Raw genomic sequence first — 18,718 nt, 5'->3', positions numbered from 1 at the left:
TATTTTTTTACCATCGAACATTAATGCGTGACGCTTATTGGTTCAGACAATCTTACGCCTCGCGTATGTAGATAATTTATAATCGAATGGTCATTCGCGATATGTAGTTCATGGCGAGGCTAGACAATTCCAATTCTTCAACTACACTTTCCGAAGGCCATTCCGCGCATTCTCGCACCGTTCCGCCAACGGTCGCGCAACTTCGGGGTGGAGTCGCGAAATCTCATTACTTATCAAACAATGGCTGCGGTGCTCGGACGTGTGATTGTATACGGAGGCAAGGGTGCCCTCGGCTCGGCCTGTGTATCGCAATTTAAATCGCAAAATTGGGTGAGTAAGAGGGACTCCCGAATGCCGTTGCACGCACGCGATCCGAATCTGATTAATCTCACAGCCGGCTTATCGATTTTGTCAATATGCCGCACAAAATTTGATTAAACTCTGCTTTATTTTATTAATTTAATTTATAAATGTGTAAAAGACGCGTACCGCACATGCACCACGTTGAAAGAATATATTAATATACCAAATATAAATATTAAAAAATGTATGAATAAGATAAAGTCAAGTTTTATCAACGATTTATTTCGTAACTCTCGTCCGATTATTCCGTAAATCGTACACCGTATTTTTATCCATATGTCGATTTTTTTTTAGCCAAAATTTGTCGTGATAAAATAAAAATATCTCTGCATGTGTATTTGTTATAATTAATGTTCGTTTAAGCGGTATTTAACAGGTATCGAATGGTGCATGAAAGTGCTATATAATTCGATCGAAACGGCAATCAACTGTTAAATTTCCTGTTCAATTTTCCCGGTTTTATTAAGCTGTGGCAATGATAAATGTTTCGTGGAGTATTTAATTCCAGATTACGCGCGATAATAGATAGTCTTTGATCAGATTATTATTTATTTTATTTTTATACATTTTAAATAAAATATAAATAAATTTTGCATTGCAATTAATGTAACAGTAAGTAAAAATACTTTAATACATATAATCATATAATTAAAAAAATGTTTAATTAAATTGAAATTAATATTTTATCTGCTTCATGTATATGTATATAAATGTCTGAAGGATGTTATGTAAAAACTATGTATACCAAGGTTGTTTGTAGTCAAGCAAGTCCTTTCACAAATCCTTCTAGAAACAATTTACTGAATACACATATAGATAAGTCATGCATAAAAGATAAATTATATGTCTTGTACTAAAAAGCTTATTTGTTATACTTAAATTATTTTTTAAATACAAATGTTACATATTTTATTGTCTATGTACCTAAAATTATTAAATTTCTATGGTACTGCTAGTTTGTCATATCAAATAATATTTATTATATTTAGTTTACATTAAACACTTTTATTTTTATGTATATATTTTATATTATAATTTTTAGTGGGTTGGTTCCATTGATATGAAGCCAAATGAGCAAGCAGATGCAAATATGATTGTAAATCCTGATGCTAATTGGCAACAACAGGTAATTCTTAATCGCTTACATTTTTATTATAAATTCAAATAATAAATATTAATTAATTCTTACAGCAAACTGAAATCTTGACTCAAATAAAAAATACATTGAAAGAAGAAAAAGTTGATGGCGTTATTTGTGTGGCTGGAGGATGGGCCGGCGGTAATGCGGCAAATAAAGATTTTGTGAAAAATAGCGATTTAATGTGGAAGCAAAGCGTTTGGAGTTCTGTTATAGCTGCCAGTATTGCGGCGGAATACTTAAAAGAAGGAGGATTCCTTTCTTTAACTGGTGCCAAGCCAGCCCTAGAAGAAACACCAGGTTTTTGTGATAATTAGTAATACAATAATTACACATTACATTTCTTGTCATATTTACTAAAGAGTTAGTTCTACTTGATTAGGAATGATTGGCTATGGCATGGCAAAGGCAGCAGTTCATCAATTGACAAAATCTTTGGCGGCTAAAGACAGTGGTCTTCCTTCCAATAGTTTGGTTGCTTGCATCTTACCTGTTACATTAGATACCCCAATGAACAGAAAATGGATGCCTAAAGCTGATACCAGCACATGGACTCCGCTTGATTTTGTGTCAAAGTAAAATAAAATATTTAATATCGAATTAATATTTTGTTGTAAGTTCTGTTACTGTTATTAAAATAATATCTTTTTGCAGGTTGTTTTGGCAATGGTCTCAAAATCAAGATCGACCTGTTAATGGTTCTCTTCTGCAACTAATTACAAAGGATAATAAAACAGAATTGATTGTGGGTTAAAGTTATCAAACAAGTAACATTTATGGGAACAAAGTCTGGAGCATTTATGACAATACGATAGTATATATGTATCTCGTTTATTATATGTTATATAAAGCAAAGAAATATGTTATTTGATGAGATAGTAAGTCTTCTAGAAATTTTTATTTTTGTATTATACAAATTTTTTACATGTATGGCTTTAAACATTTTTTAACGCCCATATTAAATCTGTATATTTTTGTACATCATTATATACGTAACTCATTTAATTATTTAAAGAAGATTATTGTTACGCATGTGCATTATATTCTGATACATATCTGTTCTTGTTATTGATGTGAAACATATATTATTGAATGTTGCAAAAACAAAATAAGAAAAAAAAAAAGAATTACTCAATGTATCGTGCATTTACGTTATCTTGTAGTTTTCTTTTCTTTTTTGAACTTTACATATCAAGTTATGTAATAGCAAACGTGTTTGCTATTATGCAGACCCATAATTTTCCTTTTCCTCAAAAGTGTTGTAACAAATGATTTAAATTTTTCTTTTACGATCCATGAAATTTTATTTTTTAATCCAATATAACGTTATTACAAAAGAATTTATTATTATAAGTAATTTCTAGTTTTTATTTAAAAAGATTATTAAATAATTTTAATGTCAGAGTAAATATGTGTCCATAGTAACTAACACATAGAAATAAATATAAAATATCCGCCCGGATAGCTCAGTCGGTAGAGCATCAGACTTTTAATCTGAGGGTCCAGGGTTCGAGTCCCTGTTCGGGCGTTTTTTTTTTCCTTAAAACAGACTAATATATCTTCAAATATTTATAATATTAGATATTATAAAACGCACGTTATTTATTAATTTTTTTTTTAAAGAAAGTTGTTTTACATTTAATAACTTTGGCTACGAACTACGAACGTATAATATGACATTTCAGCACCTCTCGTTTATTTAAATATGTATTAAGTAAAGGTTTTTTAAAGATAGGTAAGCATTTTAAATTATAAAAACATTTCATGGCGTATTTATCATACAATTTTTTATTTCTCATACATGGCAGATAACATTTAATCTTCATAGATCTTTATTTCTTTTTTGTACAATGTAAAATTTATTATTTTCGACAAAAATGTTGAAGTAGTATGTCGACTAGTTCTAAGAGAAAGATATATATAAATTAATTTTCCATTTATATATGTACTAATAGCAAATAAATGTTCATGTTGCTTTGGGTGCTAGATACTCGTCAAGCATTTTTTGTTCCGCTGAAAAGAAATAAGAACGAATTAGATTTAAGATATATTTTTTATTTGTAATGTATGTAAATTGTATGAGTGCGCCGATAGAAGTCGATCGACATGCTACAAGAAAATAGCATAACCTATTTAATCGAGCACGGGTAGTCGCTCAGTTGCAAGAAAATAGCTGGCCAGTGATTTTGTCAAAATTTTTTTCTAACGCGTCAATCGACTTCTATTAGCGTGCTCTGTATATCTATATGTACATCTACAGTCGAGTGTTTTTACCTATTAAAGCAAGTCTCTTCTCTTCAGCTAGCTGGGCATCACGTACAGGTTTAAGTCTCAAATCTTCTGCTCTACGAGCATCTTCTCGTTTCTTAAATCTCCTGTGATGGTATGCACCATAAACAATTCCAGTAAGGAGCAGACTCCAACGACAGAACTATAATAAGGTATACGTATAATTTATTAAAAAATAATATTAATGAATATTTTTTACACGTACTTAATTTTTTAATATGCCTTCGCAAAATTATGAAAAAATTATGTAATGAAGAGTTCGATTTCGATAAAAAATGGTGAGAGTTTATTCAGACGGTCGGAAAGAACAGCGTTTTAGCGTGTAACAAAACAAATGAGGAATATATACAGAAAGTTCATGGAATATTTCGCAAGGTGATATCTCTTACTTTAATAAAAGGAGAGACCCGCAAAGGTCTAGGACTCAGCTCGGCGGTCGACATCTTGCTCGTGGATAAGAATCCACGGAACGTATAGTATACAGTATAATATCGCGTAAGTACAAATTGTGGACGATTTTCAGCGCCTCTATCGATGGCCTATTAAACTTTCCGCGACATCCTACAGGCGTTGAAAATCTTTTACAATGGAGTGGAGAGAGTTCGGCCACCCGGAGTAAATACTGGGATATGCAGAAGGCGAAGAAGAAGAGTAAACCAAAGCCACGTCCTCCGTCCGTCGTCGATTCCGCAGAATTGCCGGCGGACGAGGACGTCGGCAAAGACTTCGGGACTCTCATAAACGCGCCGCTCTCGAAGGGCGGACACTTCGTCTTCAAATCAGAGCAGGCTTGGGCTATCGACTCGTCCCATTACTCTGAGCTCTTTACCCTAAATCTGAAGACGCTGTCGGCTGCAATCGACTGCATTCCGTTCAACGAGTACGTCGACATTCCTGACATGTATTTCGTAGTAAGTTAAGCTGTGTAAAAATATATTTAAATTATTCAAATTACCGATTAGTTTGACGACTTTTTGTTGCTTTTAGAGTGACCAGCTGACAAGCATTTACAACGATACTGAAAGAGGTAAGATGGCTTATAAAACGATCTTAGATGATCTAAATGAGACAACTTTATTGAACATACAAAGCGAAATGAAGGAGAGTACAAGACCCAACCAATCAAAAAACATTGAGGAAACAAATGCAGAACCAGAAATGGGTATCAATGATCTGGAAGAAGATCTTGATTTCTTATTGTCCCTGAAGGAACCTGTTCAGAGTACTGCAATAGGAATAGTACAGCCTGTATCATTGTCTACATCCCACAGCAGTGGTAAGATTAAAAAAAGTATTTTATTTTAATAATTTTGTTTTACAATTTTTGTTCTGAAAATGATAAAGCAGTTTTTATTTCTAAAGAATTAAATATGGAAGATTTGCATTATAGATATTTATTGATACTTTGTTGCAGACTCTAAAATAAAAATGAAAAACGTTTCAAGTAAACCACTAGACCTTGAAAAATGGTTAGATTCCGTTTTAGACGATTAATTTTTTTATATTATACGTTCGTGAATAAAAATTATCAACACTGATGTAAAGGGAAAAATAAATAGGTAATATAAAAAAGATATTTATTTAACATGTAAAATGTGTAAATTATATTTTTATAATTATAAAACTATAGATCTATTTTTTTACATGGAAAACAATAGGCTGTATGTATTAAATGCATTTTAAAGAGTTAGAGACTTAGTTCCTCACAGTTTCGCCTGAAATGGCTAAATATCTTTCAATTTTTTTGTAAGAAATATATGCATGTAGTCATATACGACGAGCATAATGGCACCGCCTGGCCCTAATCTCAGCACCTTTGGCACCAAACCTTTATATAAGGCTCTGAACCTGAAATGGCAAATTGTATTTGAGTGAGCAATCTTAAGTACAATTCTATCGTTAAGTAAAAACGTTATGTAAATACCCTTCTTTCTTGTAAACAATTCGCATGGTATTCAATGTTCCTTTATATTGTGTACCATCTTGCGATCCCTGAATACGACTCTTAGCCACATCAAATGGTATATTTAAGCAGGAAGCAACAGTGCCCGACACGAATCCTATAGCAACCTGAAAAAAAATTGTTAACGTGCTAAAAATTGACAACGGCCGGCAAGTACGCGTATATGTCCTGTGTTATTACATAAAACCGAATAATTACTTTAGTTAAAAATTCCAGCCAAGGTTCTTTCCTGGCTGGTATGTATCCTTTAACAGAATGATAAAAACCGAAGTAAAACGAATTAAACACTGCGTTTCTCATTATAGTGGCCGAGAGTCCTTTGTTTAGACCATTTAATCCAAGGCCGTGCTTTGAAATTATCTCTTTCGTCACTGCAAATGTTGACGGGCTTTCTTTAACATGCTTTCGATTAGACTGCAGGTTTACTTTGACCACTTCGAAAGGATTAACTAATATAGCCTCTGTAACACCGGCAAAGAAACCAGCGCATGAGAATGTCTGTAACGATTTAACTTTTTTTTTATTTCGTAAATAAGCAGCAAGTTATAAAAATCATATCTGAATAATTACCAATGGAGTGGGTGCGCTAGCGCCAAATAAGAAAAACTGTTTATATTGCTCGAATGTAAAGAACTAAAAAAATTTTAATAAAAATAATTTGCGCAAATAATACATAAATAAAATAATAAATGTTTATGTGCAAAAGTTTATATACGAAGTAATAGATACTCACTTTAACTGCACGCTTAGGAGTTTCTACAAGTATCGGAGGCAAAATTCCTTTCCAAAATGCCGGTAATCCTTCAGTCTTATACATTTTAGTCATACAGTCTCGAATTCCTATAATGTATTTTTAACATTTAATATATTGTGATCGAATCACAATACAAATAATTTAATTCTGTAAATACCTGTGTAATATAATGGGTCCGATTTCGTTGTCTTCACTTGCAGCTGGAAACGCGTTTTAACAAGATCCATTGGATGCATTATACAGACTTCAATGAAACCTGCCGACCCCCCCGCACCAATTTGAATGGCAGCATCCTTTAAAAGATTCTCTGTATTGAGCGTCATTTTTATAAATCTTAAAAAACAGATTTTTTCACGATCAGGTAATGCTCTATTGTTATTTGCTCGTTACTTGCATCTAAAAAAAATTAAATTTTTTTTATCATTAAATCGCAAACATAAATATACATTGCATTGCATATCATATATGTTTTAATTGTTTGACGTTCAATTATTTATTCTCACCAGTTTAATGAATTAAATAACGTGACACGTGCTTATCTTTTCCAGTTAAACATCAAAAAGTCCTAATTTGTATACCGATATTTGTACTTTTGCAGTACGAATCGAAATTTTTCCACTTTCATGCGACTGACACCTTATCCTGATACGAGCTCCTGTCAGTGTACTCCATACTACGTCCAAGAAACCACCACGACCTAAAAATATTTGTTGAGTTGGGATCTATTTTTAGAGCCGAGAAAAGAATTCTAACCTTCGGTGCGATCAACACTTATTCCCCTAAATTTGTACAAATTCTTACTCACAGTTAAAAAGTCATCCCATAATTATTTCTCAGTAATATTAAAAAATCGTTGCATATGCAAAAACGTACAAATTTACGTTTACGTGTGTATGTAATTAAGGTATATTAAAACGTTTTTGTTTCTTAAAAATATAAATTAAAAAGAAGTTAAATTCGCAGCATCACGAACGCTATTTCTCACGGTGAATATACGTTCGGATTCTTTTATCTCTCTGGCATATGTCACAAATATAATCAGGATATCTACGTTTTATCTACAACATAAATATTTCGACGCGCTTATGGTTCATCTGCTTGCATATAAAGAACTAACTATAAAACATGCGAACCTTCCTAAATAAAAAAAAAAATCCAGCAATCTTACATTTAAAATTTATCCAGTAAAAAAAAAAAAAAAAAAAAAAAATGTTGCCTTAAACCCGTTTTTAATATTATTATTATTATTAAATAACACTAATTGGAATTTTTATATACTTACAATAATGTACAATTAATCGGCTCGTATGTTCACAGATATTTAATTTCTTAAACGTATTGACAAGTTTGTGCTTCGAAAGAAAACGCGAGATATCATCGAGTCATCGCCACGAGTATGTCATTTATTATCTAACTGCATTGCATAATTGAATGATTAGATATTTTTTAATTTGTATCATACTATGAACTGTCCGCGACGAACAAACGCTCGTAATTGGCACGCAAAACCAACCGGATGAGCGAGAAGAATAAAAAGAAATAAAGATACGTTGAGCCAAATGTTTTACGTGGCTCAGCGGGTCTTCTTTTTCCTCTTTCTTTTCTTTTTAATAAATTACGCAAAAGAGCTCGAATGAAAGATGTTGAACGCTTTTCCCCGCCAGTTTCGCGATCACATGTTCTTCGTTATCTTCTCAAACACGCATAATCGGTCTTTTTCTTTCTTTCTTCCTTTTCTCTACTCACTATTTTAACGTTCAATTCGACGGTCACCGCTAAATTACGTCTATTTCAATCGCTTAATTAGATTCTCAGTGGTTCGCCGCACTGTTGTTGCCGTCAAGCGTATCCGACGGACAGTCTCGCAAAAGCCGAATTATCGCTCGTCTCTTTTTATCTCTTTCTCTTTCTCTAGTCACCTTTGTACCCCGAGATTTGCGATGGATGTTATCGTCGCTCACGTCACGTAATGACTCGCCGGTATAGGCGCCAACACTAATTGGTGTAGAACTCCCCGACGGGGCCCCACGGATACGATACTCGGCGAAGGCCGAGGAGCCACGCCGTGCAATTCGCGCTCCCAGTCTGCCGTAGTAGCCACCGCGTGATGAGTTTCGTTTGATTCTCTGTCTCCTCGACCGTTGATCGTCCTCGTTACCGTCCTCCGTCGAATAAAGGATGAGTTTGAGACATCGCAAGGTGCGTAAAGGCCGGTTCGAATTTCGAGCTACGACTCGCGTCCTGTCACGTGACATCGTCGTCGACACGCGACGAGCGCACTCTTGCCGTCGTCGTCCTCCGAGGGCTATTTTTTTCACATGTCGAGCGCCCGGCGGATCGTACAGGTCGCCCTAGATGCGATATACACTCGTGAGTGTCGAGATAACGCAAAAAACGGAGTCTTACCGCACGACGAGTCACTCGCGGTGAGGTTAGATCGTTCGCCTCTTTCCGTGTCGATCCAGGGTGACCTCGGGCTAATTAACTCAATTGGCGATCGACCTAGGATGGCCTTGACAAATTCCTACTGACTCGGCCAAGCTCCGCGATGCCGGAACACTTGTGCTTTATTAATTAGGCTGGAACAATAATTTGTTATGTTAGACGTAGGAAAAAAAGATCCAAGCGAATAGATTTTTTATTTTTTTTTATTTTTTGGGACGTTGTAACAGGACGCAATAAAAATTATAAATATTTGTTTATTGCTTTTTACTGTATTCTATGCCGAGCTCGTGTTTGGAGACTTTATTACACGGTTGAATTTAATCGCCAAGTTTAGTGGAGCTTTATCAAAATTTTCCTTGTTAAGTTATTCCTATATTTTATTAAAAATGAAGAGAATTAAGGCTTTTTTTCTGTAATATATAAAAAAAAAAGAATTAGGACAATAGAATATAATCGGAAATTTTGCTGTAAGCAGTTAGATTAAATTGAATTCAATTAACCTTTGATCTGAAAAATATTTCATTAAACTCATCTTGATTATCTGTAAAGATGATTTGTATCTTTTAAATTAATTAGAGCAGTCTTTTGAAGTCATATGTGTTATACTTTATTATCTCTAGAATATTTTTTATTTAAATATACTGTACTTCTAACATAAACTTACAATTATTCTGTTTTTTAGCTGAAAACTGAAAATGAGGTGAAGAGTGAAAATGAATTGGCATCCCACCAGAAGAAAACCACAAGTCAGCCTGGAAGGAAGTACTTTACCATGCTCTTAGTACTTGGTTCATTGTTCCTGGGTTACATAGCCATAGCAAATGACATAAAGCCAATTAGAATAGGAAGCAAGGCTATCGATAGCTTAGCATTATCGTTTAATTTACAAAAATCCTTCTACGTGGTCGTCATCGACGCTGGATCCACCGGCAGTCGTGTATTGGCATTCAGCTTTCACGAATCCATTGTTAATGGTAACTTAGAATTGGATAATGAACTTTTTAAGGAAGTGAAACCCGGATTGAGCTCGTTTGCCGACAAGCCGGAAGACGCCGCAAAATCTCTGACTGTGCTTTTAAATGAAGCAAAGGCGGTAATTCCACAGTCGGAATGGTCTCGTACCTTACTAACGATGAAGGCCACGGCAGGACTAAGATTATTGCCGGAACACAAAGCCAACAGTATACTGGAGGAGTGCCGAAAGCTATTCCAAACGTCCGGTTTTCAGATCGCAAGGAATTCCATCTCTGTAATGGAAGGCACAGATGAGGGGATTTTCTCCTGGTTCACTGTCAATTTCTTACTGGATCGTTTCAATTCGCTCAGCTTCCAAAGCACAGTGGCCGCGCTGGATCTTGGAGGTGGTTCCACGCAAGTCACATTCCAACCAGACAGCCTACAAGCCAAAAAACTGGATAAACACATTTACTCTATCAACGTATTCAATCACAACATGAGTCTGTATACGCACAGTTACTTAGGCATGGGTCTGATGGCCGCCAGAAAGGCAATTTTAACTTACAACATGAATCTCGATGATACAAATCCAAATGTTCCGATAGAGGTACATTCTGAGTGCATCAATCCGATCGTCTCCACCGATTGGTTTTATCACGGGCGTGACTACCGAGTGAAAGGTCCTGTAAATGGTACATACAAATTAGTGAAAACGCAAAACTTTGCTGGCGGAGATGAAAACAAGCCGATTGTACGTTTTGCTGAATGTTTAAAGATTATTGAAAATTATGTCGACACTCTCACGGAGAGACCAATTGGTTTGAAGGACCACGAAGTATATGCGTTCTCGTATTACTTTGAACGTGCAACTGAGGTAAATAATAAAATAATAATAAAAATTGTAGATATTTTTTAGACTTATATAAAATAATTAATAAATAAAATGTTAACTTAATTAATATTAAAAAAGCTATATAAATTTTAAAATATGATCTCTATAATAATACAATTGAAAAAAAATTAAATATATACGTGTATCAATTTTTCAGGTAGCATTAATAGATCCGTTTTCGGGCGGAAAAGTGCAACTGAGTTCAATTCTAAAACAAGCCATGGAAACGTGCGACTATCCGAATACGGACCAACCATTCATGTGCTTGGATTTAACATTTATTTATGTTCTATTAAGAAATGGATTTGGCTTGGAACCGTCGACTAATTTGCATGTAAATAAATAATTGGATATAAGTAGCGGTATTATTATGTTATGAGAGTATTTTCAGAAGTAATTAAATAATTTTAATTGTTTCAGCTTTATAAAAAAATCAACGGTCACGAATTGAGTTGGGCACTAGGAGCCGCGTTCAACGTTCTCCAAAATGGACTTTGACGCTGTGCAGCTTTATTATCGTTAAATAAGTTTTATTCTAGATTTGTACCTTGAAAAAATGAAGCAACGGAAACACATGCAATTGAGAGAGATGGCATGTTAGATATTAATGGAACTTAACGTTTTTTATATAAAAACTTGGAATTTGATGAAACATTTCATAATTATTATTAAGGTTTGTCGTACAACTACCTAATTGTACAACTGGTCTCTCCCGCCATTTGAAAAGAAATCCGTATTCGATCTACTTTTTAGGTACGAATGCAATATATTTTTATCTGAAGTATTTCGTTATCTTATCTGTCTGAAACGAGTCGCGTAATTATGATCGCTCTTTGAAACGTATTATTTTATGTCTGCGCATATTTTTAATCTTGCGGACAAATATGATTAATACGTTCACGACATAAATCAACGACAAGATCGATTTAGTCATTGTATAAAACTGATCGAAGTGCAATTCAGTAGAAAATAGAGCGAGATGACACGAATCTCGCGGCGACATATCTGCTACGAAATCGTTAATCGCGAAAAAACGGGGAACTGACATATCTTTAATGCACAAAAACTGCAGTTATCATCAGAAACTTAGTACAAATAGATTTTATCACCGATCCTGCTAACGTTTACCTGTTAAAGTATGCCAACGATGTACATAACATTCGATTTTTGTATGTATCACCGCACCGCGACGTTTTATGGAATTCCTTTTGCGATACCGCACAAGCAAATCCTTGTATTTATCGTAACATGGCCAGCAGAGCCGTGTAATAAATTACATATACGTTGCGTGTGTATAGATAAAATAAAAAGTATTGTTGAAATAATACGTATGGTTTGACATTAATACATTATTTATAAAGTTCATTTTTAAGACTATTCGAAGATTTAATTTGTATCTGTACTTGAAACTCTTATCAAACTATACATATTTAATTATTCTAATTTCTAATCCAATTCATTATCATTCTTTTAAATATATGAATTTTTTCTCTCTTTTTTCTTTTTTTTTTAAATTTTTAAAATGCAAAAATTAAAATTATGTTTGATTCTTCCTTGAAAACTTTGAAGAACTAATCCAGTTGCCAAAATCGATTTCTCACTTACGATAAATAAAGCCACGATAATTTTATGCACATCGAAGATTAATCGGAATTCGCGCATAAATCTATTTTAAGCCATCATCTGCAAAGTTCTGCGAATTTGCGGCGAACGCGGCGCAGCAGATACGTCGGAGACATCGCGATAACGCACGTGTATGTATGTTATGTGAGAGAATATTTACATGTCTATAAACCCATTGACAGTACAAGCGTAATCTATATTAAAGCGCGCATTGTGCGCGAGACCCTCGTCTTGATGCTTTTATCGCTAGATTATCGTTGATAATTCCATGGCAATAGTGCGCGCGTGGCTATCTCCATAAAAAGAGAAGGGAAACCTGGAAGCAAAGAATTTTGTGCAACGCATACGTTATCGGTGACGAGCATCGAAGACGCGACATTATTATTGAACGTTAACAAATCACCACTATTGAAAGAGACGCTGCGCTCTCACCTATGTCCGTTACATTAAAAGAAATAGAAACGATATGTTTTATTCAAGAAAAGATTGTGTTGCGGAACTTTCTGATTCTCTCTTAAAAGGCGGCTAGAGATCGTTTGTCGCCCTTACTTGTTATCGAGCTATTAGTCCACGAGCATCATCCGGGACAGACCAGCTTCTTTATCGTTTCTCGCTCGTCGTGGTGTGGTAGTGTATTTCAACAGTGGCCTCCAGTCTCTCCTTATCTTTGCTGCTTGTGCTTCTCATGTTCACTTCTACCAGTGTGGATTGACTTTAATCTTGGCTCGGCTTTCTTTTTATCTACTTTACGTCTGAGATCTGAAAGGAAATAAAATAGCGAGATTCAAGTTAGTCCGCATTGATAAAAATGAACGTAAGTTATCTCCCAATTACGTCCAGCCTTTATCTAAAAACGGAAAAATATTGTTTTAGCTGAGGAGTGTTTGGAGACTTATCATTAGAATATCAAGCAAAATATCAGCAATCTGTTATTAGAATGTAATAACAGACAAAATTACCTGCGGGACTTAATTGTCGTCACAAATAACCGCTATTGTCGCGTCAAGAGAAAAAGCGAGCCGGCGCAAAAAATTTGCTTCTCTCATTTACTCTTATTATTTTATTTGTCTCATAACTTTCCATGTCCGTTCCTCGATATATCTGCATCCTTGAACCATGTTTGTGGTCCAAGTTCATTAAAGTAATTGTCCGGGAACGTATTCGGCATTGTGCCGGTGCTAAATCAGTGATAAGCATACGAAATACGAATATAGGTCTAGGCTGTCCCCCTCTCGACCTTCCCTCGGCGGCACGCCGTTTACCTGCCATACGTGCGAATCTACGAGGACCGCGAGCAGCAGAGTGGAGAGCGAGCAGAGAGGCACACGAGATCGTCAAAATACTTCGAGATCAGTTGTTATTCAAGGTCAACGGTGATTTGAAATAATGGCTGGTGGCGTCGTATAGCTTATGTTAGAGATTGCGCGCGTCACCGTGAGAGCATACGAGCGAGAGCGAAAGATCGAGAGGTCAGGTCGCACCTCGCGACTCGCCTGAAGGGGTCTTCAGGGTCTTCACGTTGCCTCGGCGCGGCTACGTTTCCCTGTCGCGCGGTACGTATACGTCGTGGTGTTTGGTGGTGTTACCACGGTGACGACGCGCTAGTCCCCCAGCTCCCCAGACCCCGGATGTGAACGCAATGGTAGGCGCGTGAGAAAGAAAAAAAAAAAAAGAGCCTGCACCGATAAATGAGCTCGAGACTACTGCTGACGAGTGCCGCTTCTCTGCTGAACATAGCATGTAACGCACGGCCGGTGATCTCGCGAAAGGTGAGTCCAGCGAGTCGCGGGGCAGTGGTTCTCGCATACCCTTCGTCGCGACATATCCCGAGAGTTAATCTCCATCTCACTGCGTCGCTGGGCGAATGTTAGGTTAAGGTACCGATAAACCCTCCCTCGAGGAACGAACCTCTTGACTTAGTTTGTACTCGGTTCCAGTAACCGTTCACGGTCACAATCTCGTGACGCGGAAACTCTTTAGAAGCACAGCTTCTCGAGAAGAATCGAATAATACCCATTGTTTTTGCATTGCGATTAATTTTTATTTGATTGCATTTATCTTGTTTGTATCTGGCTTATTTTGTGTATGACCTCTCCTCAGATCTTTCGTAAGCTGGAGCTGACCTGGCAACGCTCATTGTTGGAGGAGCTATGTGTCTGCCAAATTCCTGACTGGGAAGCACTAATTTCAAATTACCTGGAGTTGTATTTTGCTTACTCTATGGATAATACTGTACCTCAGGAAAAGTACATGAAGAAAATTAATATGGAACCTTACAGTGATACATGCTACAATCAGAATAACGCCACCACAATGTGTGACATACCATTTCATGCAGCACCAAACACATTGTTTTATTGTCAGACTAAAGCATACACAGAGGTAACACATAGTGTTAAAGCTAATGTATGCACAGGAGACAATATGTATGGTAATTACATGAATAAGCAAAGGTATCAAGCCATAAGAAAATGGAGACGAATTGAAAAAGGTAAAAATCATATTAAATATTTAATAAATAAATGTATAATATTATTTATATAATTGACTGCTATTTCTAAAGACCATGATTTCTCAAATATTTTTAGATAGATCGTCCAATAATATAGAAGATTTTTTCATACTGAAGCTCTTGTCCTTCAATATCTTGGCACAAAACCTGTTGGAAGATCACTCATGCTTGTATATGAATCACAACAAGAAAGCACTGAATTGGAAAATACGGAAACCTCTTGTGTTACAAGAGATATTCGAGGCAGAGGCAAATGTACATATTTATTCTTCGGCATTTAATAATGCTGTCAAACCCGAAATGAGAACGTAAAAGAAATACCGTGTGCTATTGTATTATCGAATATTCCAGGTAATATGCCTTCAGGAAATGCAGGAAGAACATCTGTTAGATTTTGTGGCACCATTTAAACAGCACGGATATGAGTATCTGTACAAAAAGAGAACCAATGACAAAAAGGACGGCTTGCTTTTGCTATATCGTTCCAGCGAATTCATTCTACTAGATTATATAAAGGTGGAGCTGTATCAGTCTGGAATCGAGCGTTTAAGTAGAGACAATGTCGGAATAATCGCCAAGCTAGCTCTTAGAGATAACCCAGAGACGCAAATCGTGATTGCTACCACTCATTTGTTATATAATCCAAAACGTAACGATGTACGATTGGCGCAGATACAGCTTTTGTTAGCGGAAATAGAACGAATCGCGTTCATCGATAATACGATGTGAGGATATTTTATTATTAGAATTATTCGTGTCGTTTATTCTTGTGAAAGATTTTCAAACATTTATTAACGTCAATAATGTTTTAGGACGGGTCCGAAATACTTGCCGATTATATTAGCAGGAGATTTCAATCTAGAGCCATTCACTGGTGTTTATAAGTTCCTAACGGAGGGCTCGTTTAAGTATTACGGCAAAGGACGGAATTTAGAACCATCACAGTATCGTTCTTTATCCAATTCTTTAATACCACCGCGGTTATGTGTCACAGATAACTGTCAGCACTTTAATATTTTGACTCAGAGATTGCGAAGAGAAGGCACCGGCAAAGTTATGGTATGTAAGTCGATAATCGCGTTTAAAATCTATACTATATTCAATTTTTTTCCCAATTTATTAAAAAAATTGTTTTTCTAACTAAAGTTTATTTTTTTTTATTAGCTTCAAAACAGTGAATCGCGTCGTCAGAGGCAAGATGAAAGTGTACAAACGCCTTGTAATATAAATGTCCTGCAACAGAGTGGCAATAACGATAATAGCACGCAAGTCATCGAGATTGTACAAGGCCATTCCGCGAGATTTTCATCCGGTACTCTAACGCATCCCTTTAAAATGCGCAGTGTTTACACGCATATAAGTCCTCATGGTGAAAAAGAAGCGTCGACACATCAGGATGAATGGGTTAACGTGGATTATATATTTTACAGCGACATTCAACCATTGGAGAAATACACTCTCCCTACAGTAAGCCAATGTACCACGTTACCTACAATACCAAATTTTTTAGTAGGCAGCGATCATTTATGTTTAGGTGCCACCTTTCAGTTACCGAAAAAAAAATCTCTACTTTAACATTAGACGACTATCGTATTTATTTTTATTTTTTGTTTTTCAATACATTAAATTTAAATATTGACCAGAAAAAGATAATTGATAATTTATCTAATTTGTTTTTAGTAGTATCAAAAGACATCATCTTCCAATTTTCTAAAACTTGCAAAAATTGGAAAAAAGAAAGTTTTTTATTTTAAATTGAAGTAATTAATTTTTTGCGTTTATACCATTGACAACTTAAATTTTATTTTATTTTTATTAACAATTAACATATTTTCTAATACAAGTAGAGCAAGTAAAAATTAAAATTTTTTTTATGTGAAAATAACTTTCACGACGTTTAAAAAATTATAAATAAAGGTGGAAAAAATTTCTTTTTCTTTTTCGTCCTTAATTTTTTTTATGACACTTTCAACGAAAAAAAAAATTATTTTATTTTTTTCTAATGATAATTAACAGATAAAATATTTTATATTACGATTATCAAGATCTGTTTAAGATTTATGAAAAACGAAAAAATTTTATTTGTGCTTAAAACATAGATTCAAAAGTGTCACTCGCGTTTTATGTAAAATAAAATTGTAATTATCACACATATAGGACTGTGATATAGCAATTACTATATAAGGATTCCTGACACATAAAAAGTTAAGTAGAATATAGAACTGCGATTCTGTAAAACTATAATAATAATAATAATAAAAAAATGTAAAATACACTGTACAAATTTTATATACAGTAATGTTTAAAAAAATATCCGTAATAAATATACATATTACTATTATTAATCTCATTAATCTATGTACAGGCAGATTACGTTTTTCATAAAATTCTAACTGGGCTTATCTGCACTGCACCTTTATATGGATTTGGCTCTTTGTACGCTGTCACGCAAGTCTTACCCACGAGATTACTCTTCTCGCGCGGAGAACAATTTGCATGGCAAAATTTTGCGAACTCCTTGAATCTCACTTGCAACTCGACGTCGCCGCCGTTAGGACCGATCAAGAATTCGCATTTCAGCAGACTTACTCTTCCCTTTATACAACACTCCAGGTATCTGTAATCTGTTGTATAAATCTCACTAATGTTTTGAACGTTTATGTTTAAAGCGTGCCTTAAGATTCCAGTTATAAACACGTCGTCTATCCAAAAATATTCGTGGGAAGACTCGGCATAGTTAATCAGTTGTCTTGCCACCTGTGGACGCGTTACGTACAGCCAGCCAGAGACGAAGTCCGGATAAAAACTACCCGCATATTCCACGTTGCTCACATACCATTTGTTGGCTGGCTCTCGAACGGGAATCATATTTTTCATGAGGTAGCCGGACAGAGAGCTCTCCTTTACCACGCCCAAGTGTAACTTCTCTAGTATGCCGTACATATTTACAACGATATCGTCGTCCATCTTCACGATATATTTAACGTCTTTGCAATTGTTTACCGCCCAGTGAAGACCCATCAAGTGCTTGCGAGTCAAGTTTCTGTAAGTGTCTAAAAAGTCTCCCTGAAGTATGTCATTAAATCGTCGCGCCTCGTCTAATAATGAATTCTGCAGCATGTGGGTTTTCCTTTTTGCATCGTCGTTTAATGTACCGAGTAAAAATACTCTTCTGACGCCTAAAACTGCCAACTCTTCGTGTGTATAAGCTCGTCTTAAGGCACTTCTCGGTGAAGGTTCACCGGCATAAGATGTGACAATCCATACCAGAAACGTAGCATTGCACGGTGGTTCGATTATGATTCTAGGAGTTCTTGGCTTTCCAATCATTTCATATGTTGTCTGAAGGTGCACTAAATTTACTTTTGGAGTCGGTGATTGTAAGTATCTTTCCATAAATATAATAAATAGTAAAATGCATCCTGTGCAAACGAGCAGTAATAAGAATCTGTATTTTAAAAGTATGTGTCTAACCATACTGTGTTTAACCATGCTAAGATATGTTTAACTTATCATTTAGATATACTACTGACGTTTCTCGTGTGACCACTGTGACCGTCTGATTATCGGTGCGTTGACTCGTACTACTTGTTCGATTTGTCGGTGGTGGCTCGTAGCAAACTTTCCCGGTACTAAAAGAAAAAAAATTCTATTACTTGACTGGCAAATCGAGGTAACTTCGGGAGTCAACTTCGAAGTTGTAATAAATTTGGAGCTATTAGGTAAATAATTATAAATGCTTAATTTTTTTTTATTAGCAATATTTTTTTAATTGAGTTTAC

At 35.4% G+C, this 18,718-nt stretch overlaps 7 protein-coding genes, 1 long non-coding RNA gene and 1 other non-coding gene across 17 annotated transcripts; 5 read left to right on the top strand and 4 right to left on the bottom strand.

Moving 5' to 3' along the window:
* The first annotated feature begins 144 nt into the window (after positions 1-144).
* Positions 145-2,656, top strand: Dhpr (dihydropteridine reductase). Its single transcript, XM_070660493.1, has 5 exons — positions 145-330; positions 1,406-1,489; positions 1,555-1,801; positions 1,884-2,076; positions 2,156-2,656. Exons 1-5 carry the CDS (start codon positions 241-243, stop codon positions 2,253-2,255), a joined length of 714 nt encoding a protein of 237 aa, XP_070516594.1. The 5' UTR covers positions 145-240; the 3' UTR covers positions 2,256-2,656.
* Positions 2,657-2,956: 300 nt separating this feature from the next.
* On the top strand, positions 2,957-3,029 carry Trnak-uuu (transfer RNA lysine (anticodon UUU)). The gene has a single exon. It is a non-coding gene; the product is annotated as a tRNA-Lys (tRNA).
* A 242-nt stretch (positions 3,030-3,271) lies between these two features.
* On the bottom strand, positions 3,272-4,307 carry Atpsyne (ATP synthase, subunit E). Its single transcript, XM_070660503.1, has 3 exons — positions 4,180-4,307; positions 3,776-3,932; positions 3,272-3,514 (listed from the first exon to the last, which is right to left on the bottom strand). Exons 1-3 carry the CDS (start codon positions 4,231-4,233, stop codon positions 3,468-3,470), a joined length of 258 nt encoding a protein of 85 aa, XP_070516604.1. The 5' UTR covers positions 4,234-4,307; the 3' UTR covers positions 3,272-3,467.
* Positions 4,180-6,981, top strand: LOC139104786 (uncharacterized). 2 transcript variants are annotated; one of them, XM_070660494.1, is made up of 5 exons: positions 4,180-4,285; positions 4,358-4,701; positions 4,778-5,066; positions 5,205-5,349; positions 6,708-6,981. In XM_070660494.1, exons 2-4 carry the CDS (start codon positions 4,420-4,422, stop codon positions 5,282-5,284), a joined length of 651 nt encoding a protein of 216 aa, XP_070516595.1. In that variant the 5' UTR covers positions 4,180-4,285; positions 4,358-4,419; the 3' UTR covers positions 5,285-5,349; positions 6,708-6,981. The 2 variants fall into 2 exon arrangements, with proteins under 2 accessions (XP_070516595.1, XP_070516596.1); XM_070660495.1 differs by lacking the exon at positions 4,180-4,285 and having other exon boundaries at positions 4,349-4,701.
* On the bottom strand, positions 5,351-6,830 carry LOC139104782 (mitochondrial 2-oxodicarboxylate carrier). The gene is made up of 6 exons (XM_070660490.1): positions 6,665-6,830; positions 6,487-6,593; positions 6,324-6,386; positions 5,952-6,251; positions 5,715-5,860; positions 5,351-5,638 (listed from the first exon to the last, which is right to left on the bottom strand). The coding sequence occupies exons 1-6, from the start codon at positions 6,828-6,830 to the stop codon at positions 5,515-5,517; spliced, it is 906 nt and encodes a 301-aa protein (XP_070516591.1). The 3' UTR covers positions 5,351-5,514.
* Positions 6,982-8,567: 1,586 nt separating the features above from the next.
* Positions 8,568-12,126, top strand: LOC139104777 (ectonucleoside triphosphate diphosphohydrolase 5-like). 2 transcript variants are annotated; one of them, XM_070660483.1, is made up of 4 exons: positions 8,568-8,706; positions 9,635-10,783; positions 10,959-11,135; positions 11,222-12,126. In XM_070660483.1, the coding sequence occupies exons 1-4, from the start codon at positions 8,686-8,688 to the stop codon at positions 11,297-11,299; spliced, it is 1,425 nt and encodes a 474-aa protein (XP_070516584.1). In that variant the 5' UTR covers positions 8,568-8,685; the 3' UTR covers positions 11,300-12,126. The 2 variants fall into 2 exon arrangements, with proteins under 2 accessions (XP_070516584.1, XP_070516585.1); XM_070660484.1 differs by lacking the exon at positions 8,568-8,706 and adding an exon at positions 8,743-8,877.
* LOC139104793 (uncharacterized) lies at positions 9,752-13,576 on the bottom strand. 2 transcript variants are annotated; one of them, XR_011546091.1, is made up of 4 exons: positions 13,384-13,576; positions 12,974-13,271; positions 12,585-12,740; positions 9,752-10,592 (listed from the first exon to the last, which is right to left on the bottom strand). It is a non-coding gene; the product is annotated as an uncharacterized lncRNA (long non-coding RNA). The 2 variants fall into 2 exon arrangements; XR_011546092.1 differs by having other exon boundaries at positions 12,974-13,183.
* Angel (protein angel homolog 2) lies at positions 12,961-18,648 on the top strand. 6 transcript variants are annotated; one of them, XR_011546087.1, is made up of 10 exons: positions 13,724-14,193; positions 14,525-14,915; positions 15,013-15,191; positions 15,288-15,661; positions 15,749-15,995; positions 16,101-16,403; positions 17,302-17,549; positions 17,617-17,981; positions 18,054-18,316; positions 18,457-18,646. XR_011546087.1 is itself a non-coding variant. In XM_070660475.1 (8 exons), the coding sequence occupies exons 1-8, from the start codon at positions 14,113-14,115 to the stop codon at positions 17,627-17,629; spliced, it is 1,836 nt and encodes a 611-aa protein (XP_070516576.1). In that variant the 5' UTR covers positions 13,724-14,112; the 3' UTR covers positions 17,630-18,356. The 6 variants fall into 6 exon arrangements, 1 of the variants encoding a protein (XP_070516576.1); XR_011546090.1 differs by lacking the exon at positions 13,724-14,193 and adding an exon at positions 12,961-13,051 and having other exon boundaries at positions 17,617-18,316; positions 18,457-18,648; XR_011546088.1 differs by lacking the exon at positions 13,724-14,193 and adding an exon at positions 13,116-13,238 and having other exon boundaries at positions 17,617-18,316; positions 18,457-18,648.
* LOC139104863 (beta-1,3-galactosyltransferase 2) lies at positions 17,678-18,428 on the bottom strand. Its single transcript, XM_070660592.1, has 2 exons — positions 17,773-18,428; positions 17,678-17,693 (listed from the first exon to the last, which is right to left on the bottom strand). The coding sequence occupies exons 1-2, from the start codon at positions 18,426-18,428 to the stop codon at positions 17,678-17,680; spliced, it is 672 nt and encodes a 223-aa protein (XP_070516693.1).
* Positions 18,649-18,718: the final 70 nt, after the last annotated feature.

The sequence above is a fragment of the Cardiocondyla obscurior genome, linkage group LG08, assembly GCF_019399895.1.
Source record: "Cardiocondyla obscurior isolate alpha-2009 linkage group LG08, Cobs3.1, whole genome shotgun sequence".
NCBI classification, from domain to species: Eukaryota; Metazoa; Arthropoda; class Insecta; order Hymenoptera; family Formicidae; genus Cardiocondyla; species Cardiocondyla obscurior.
Note: the sequence above shows the minus strand (reverse complement) of the source record. Positions and strands in the feature narration are given on the sequence as shown.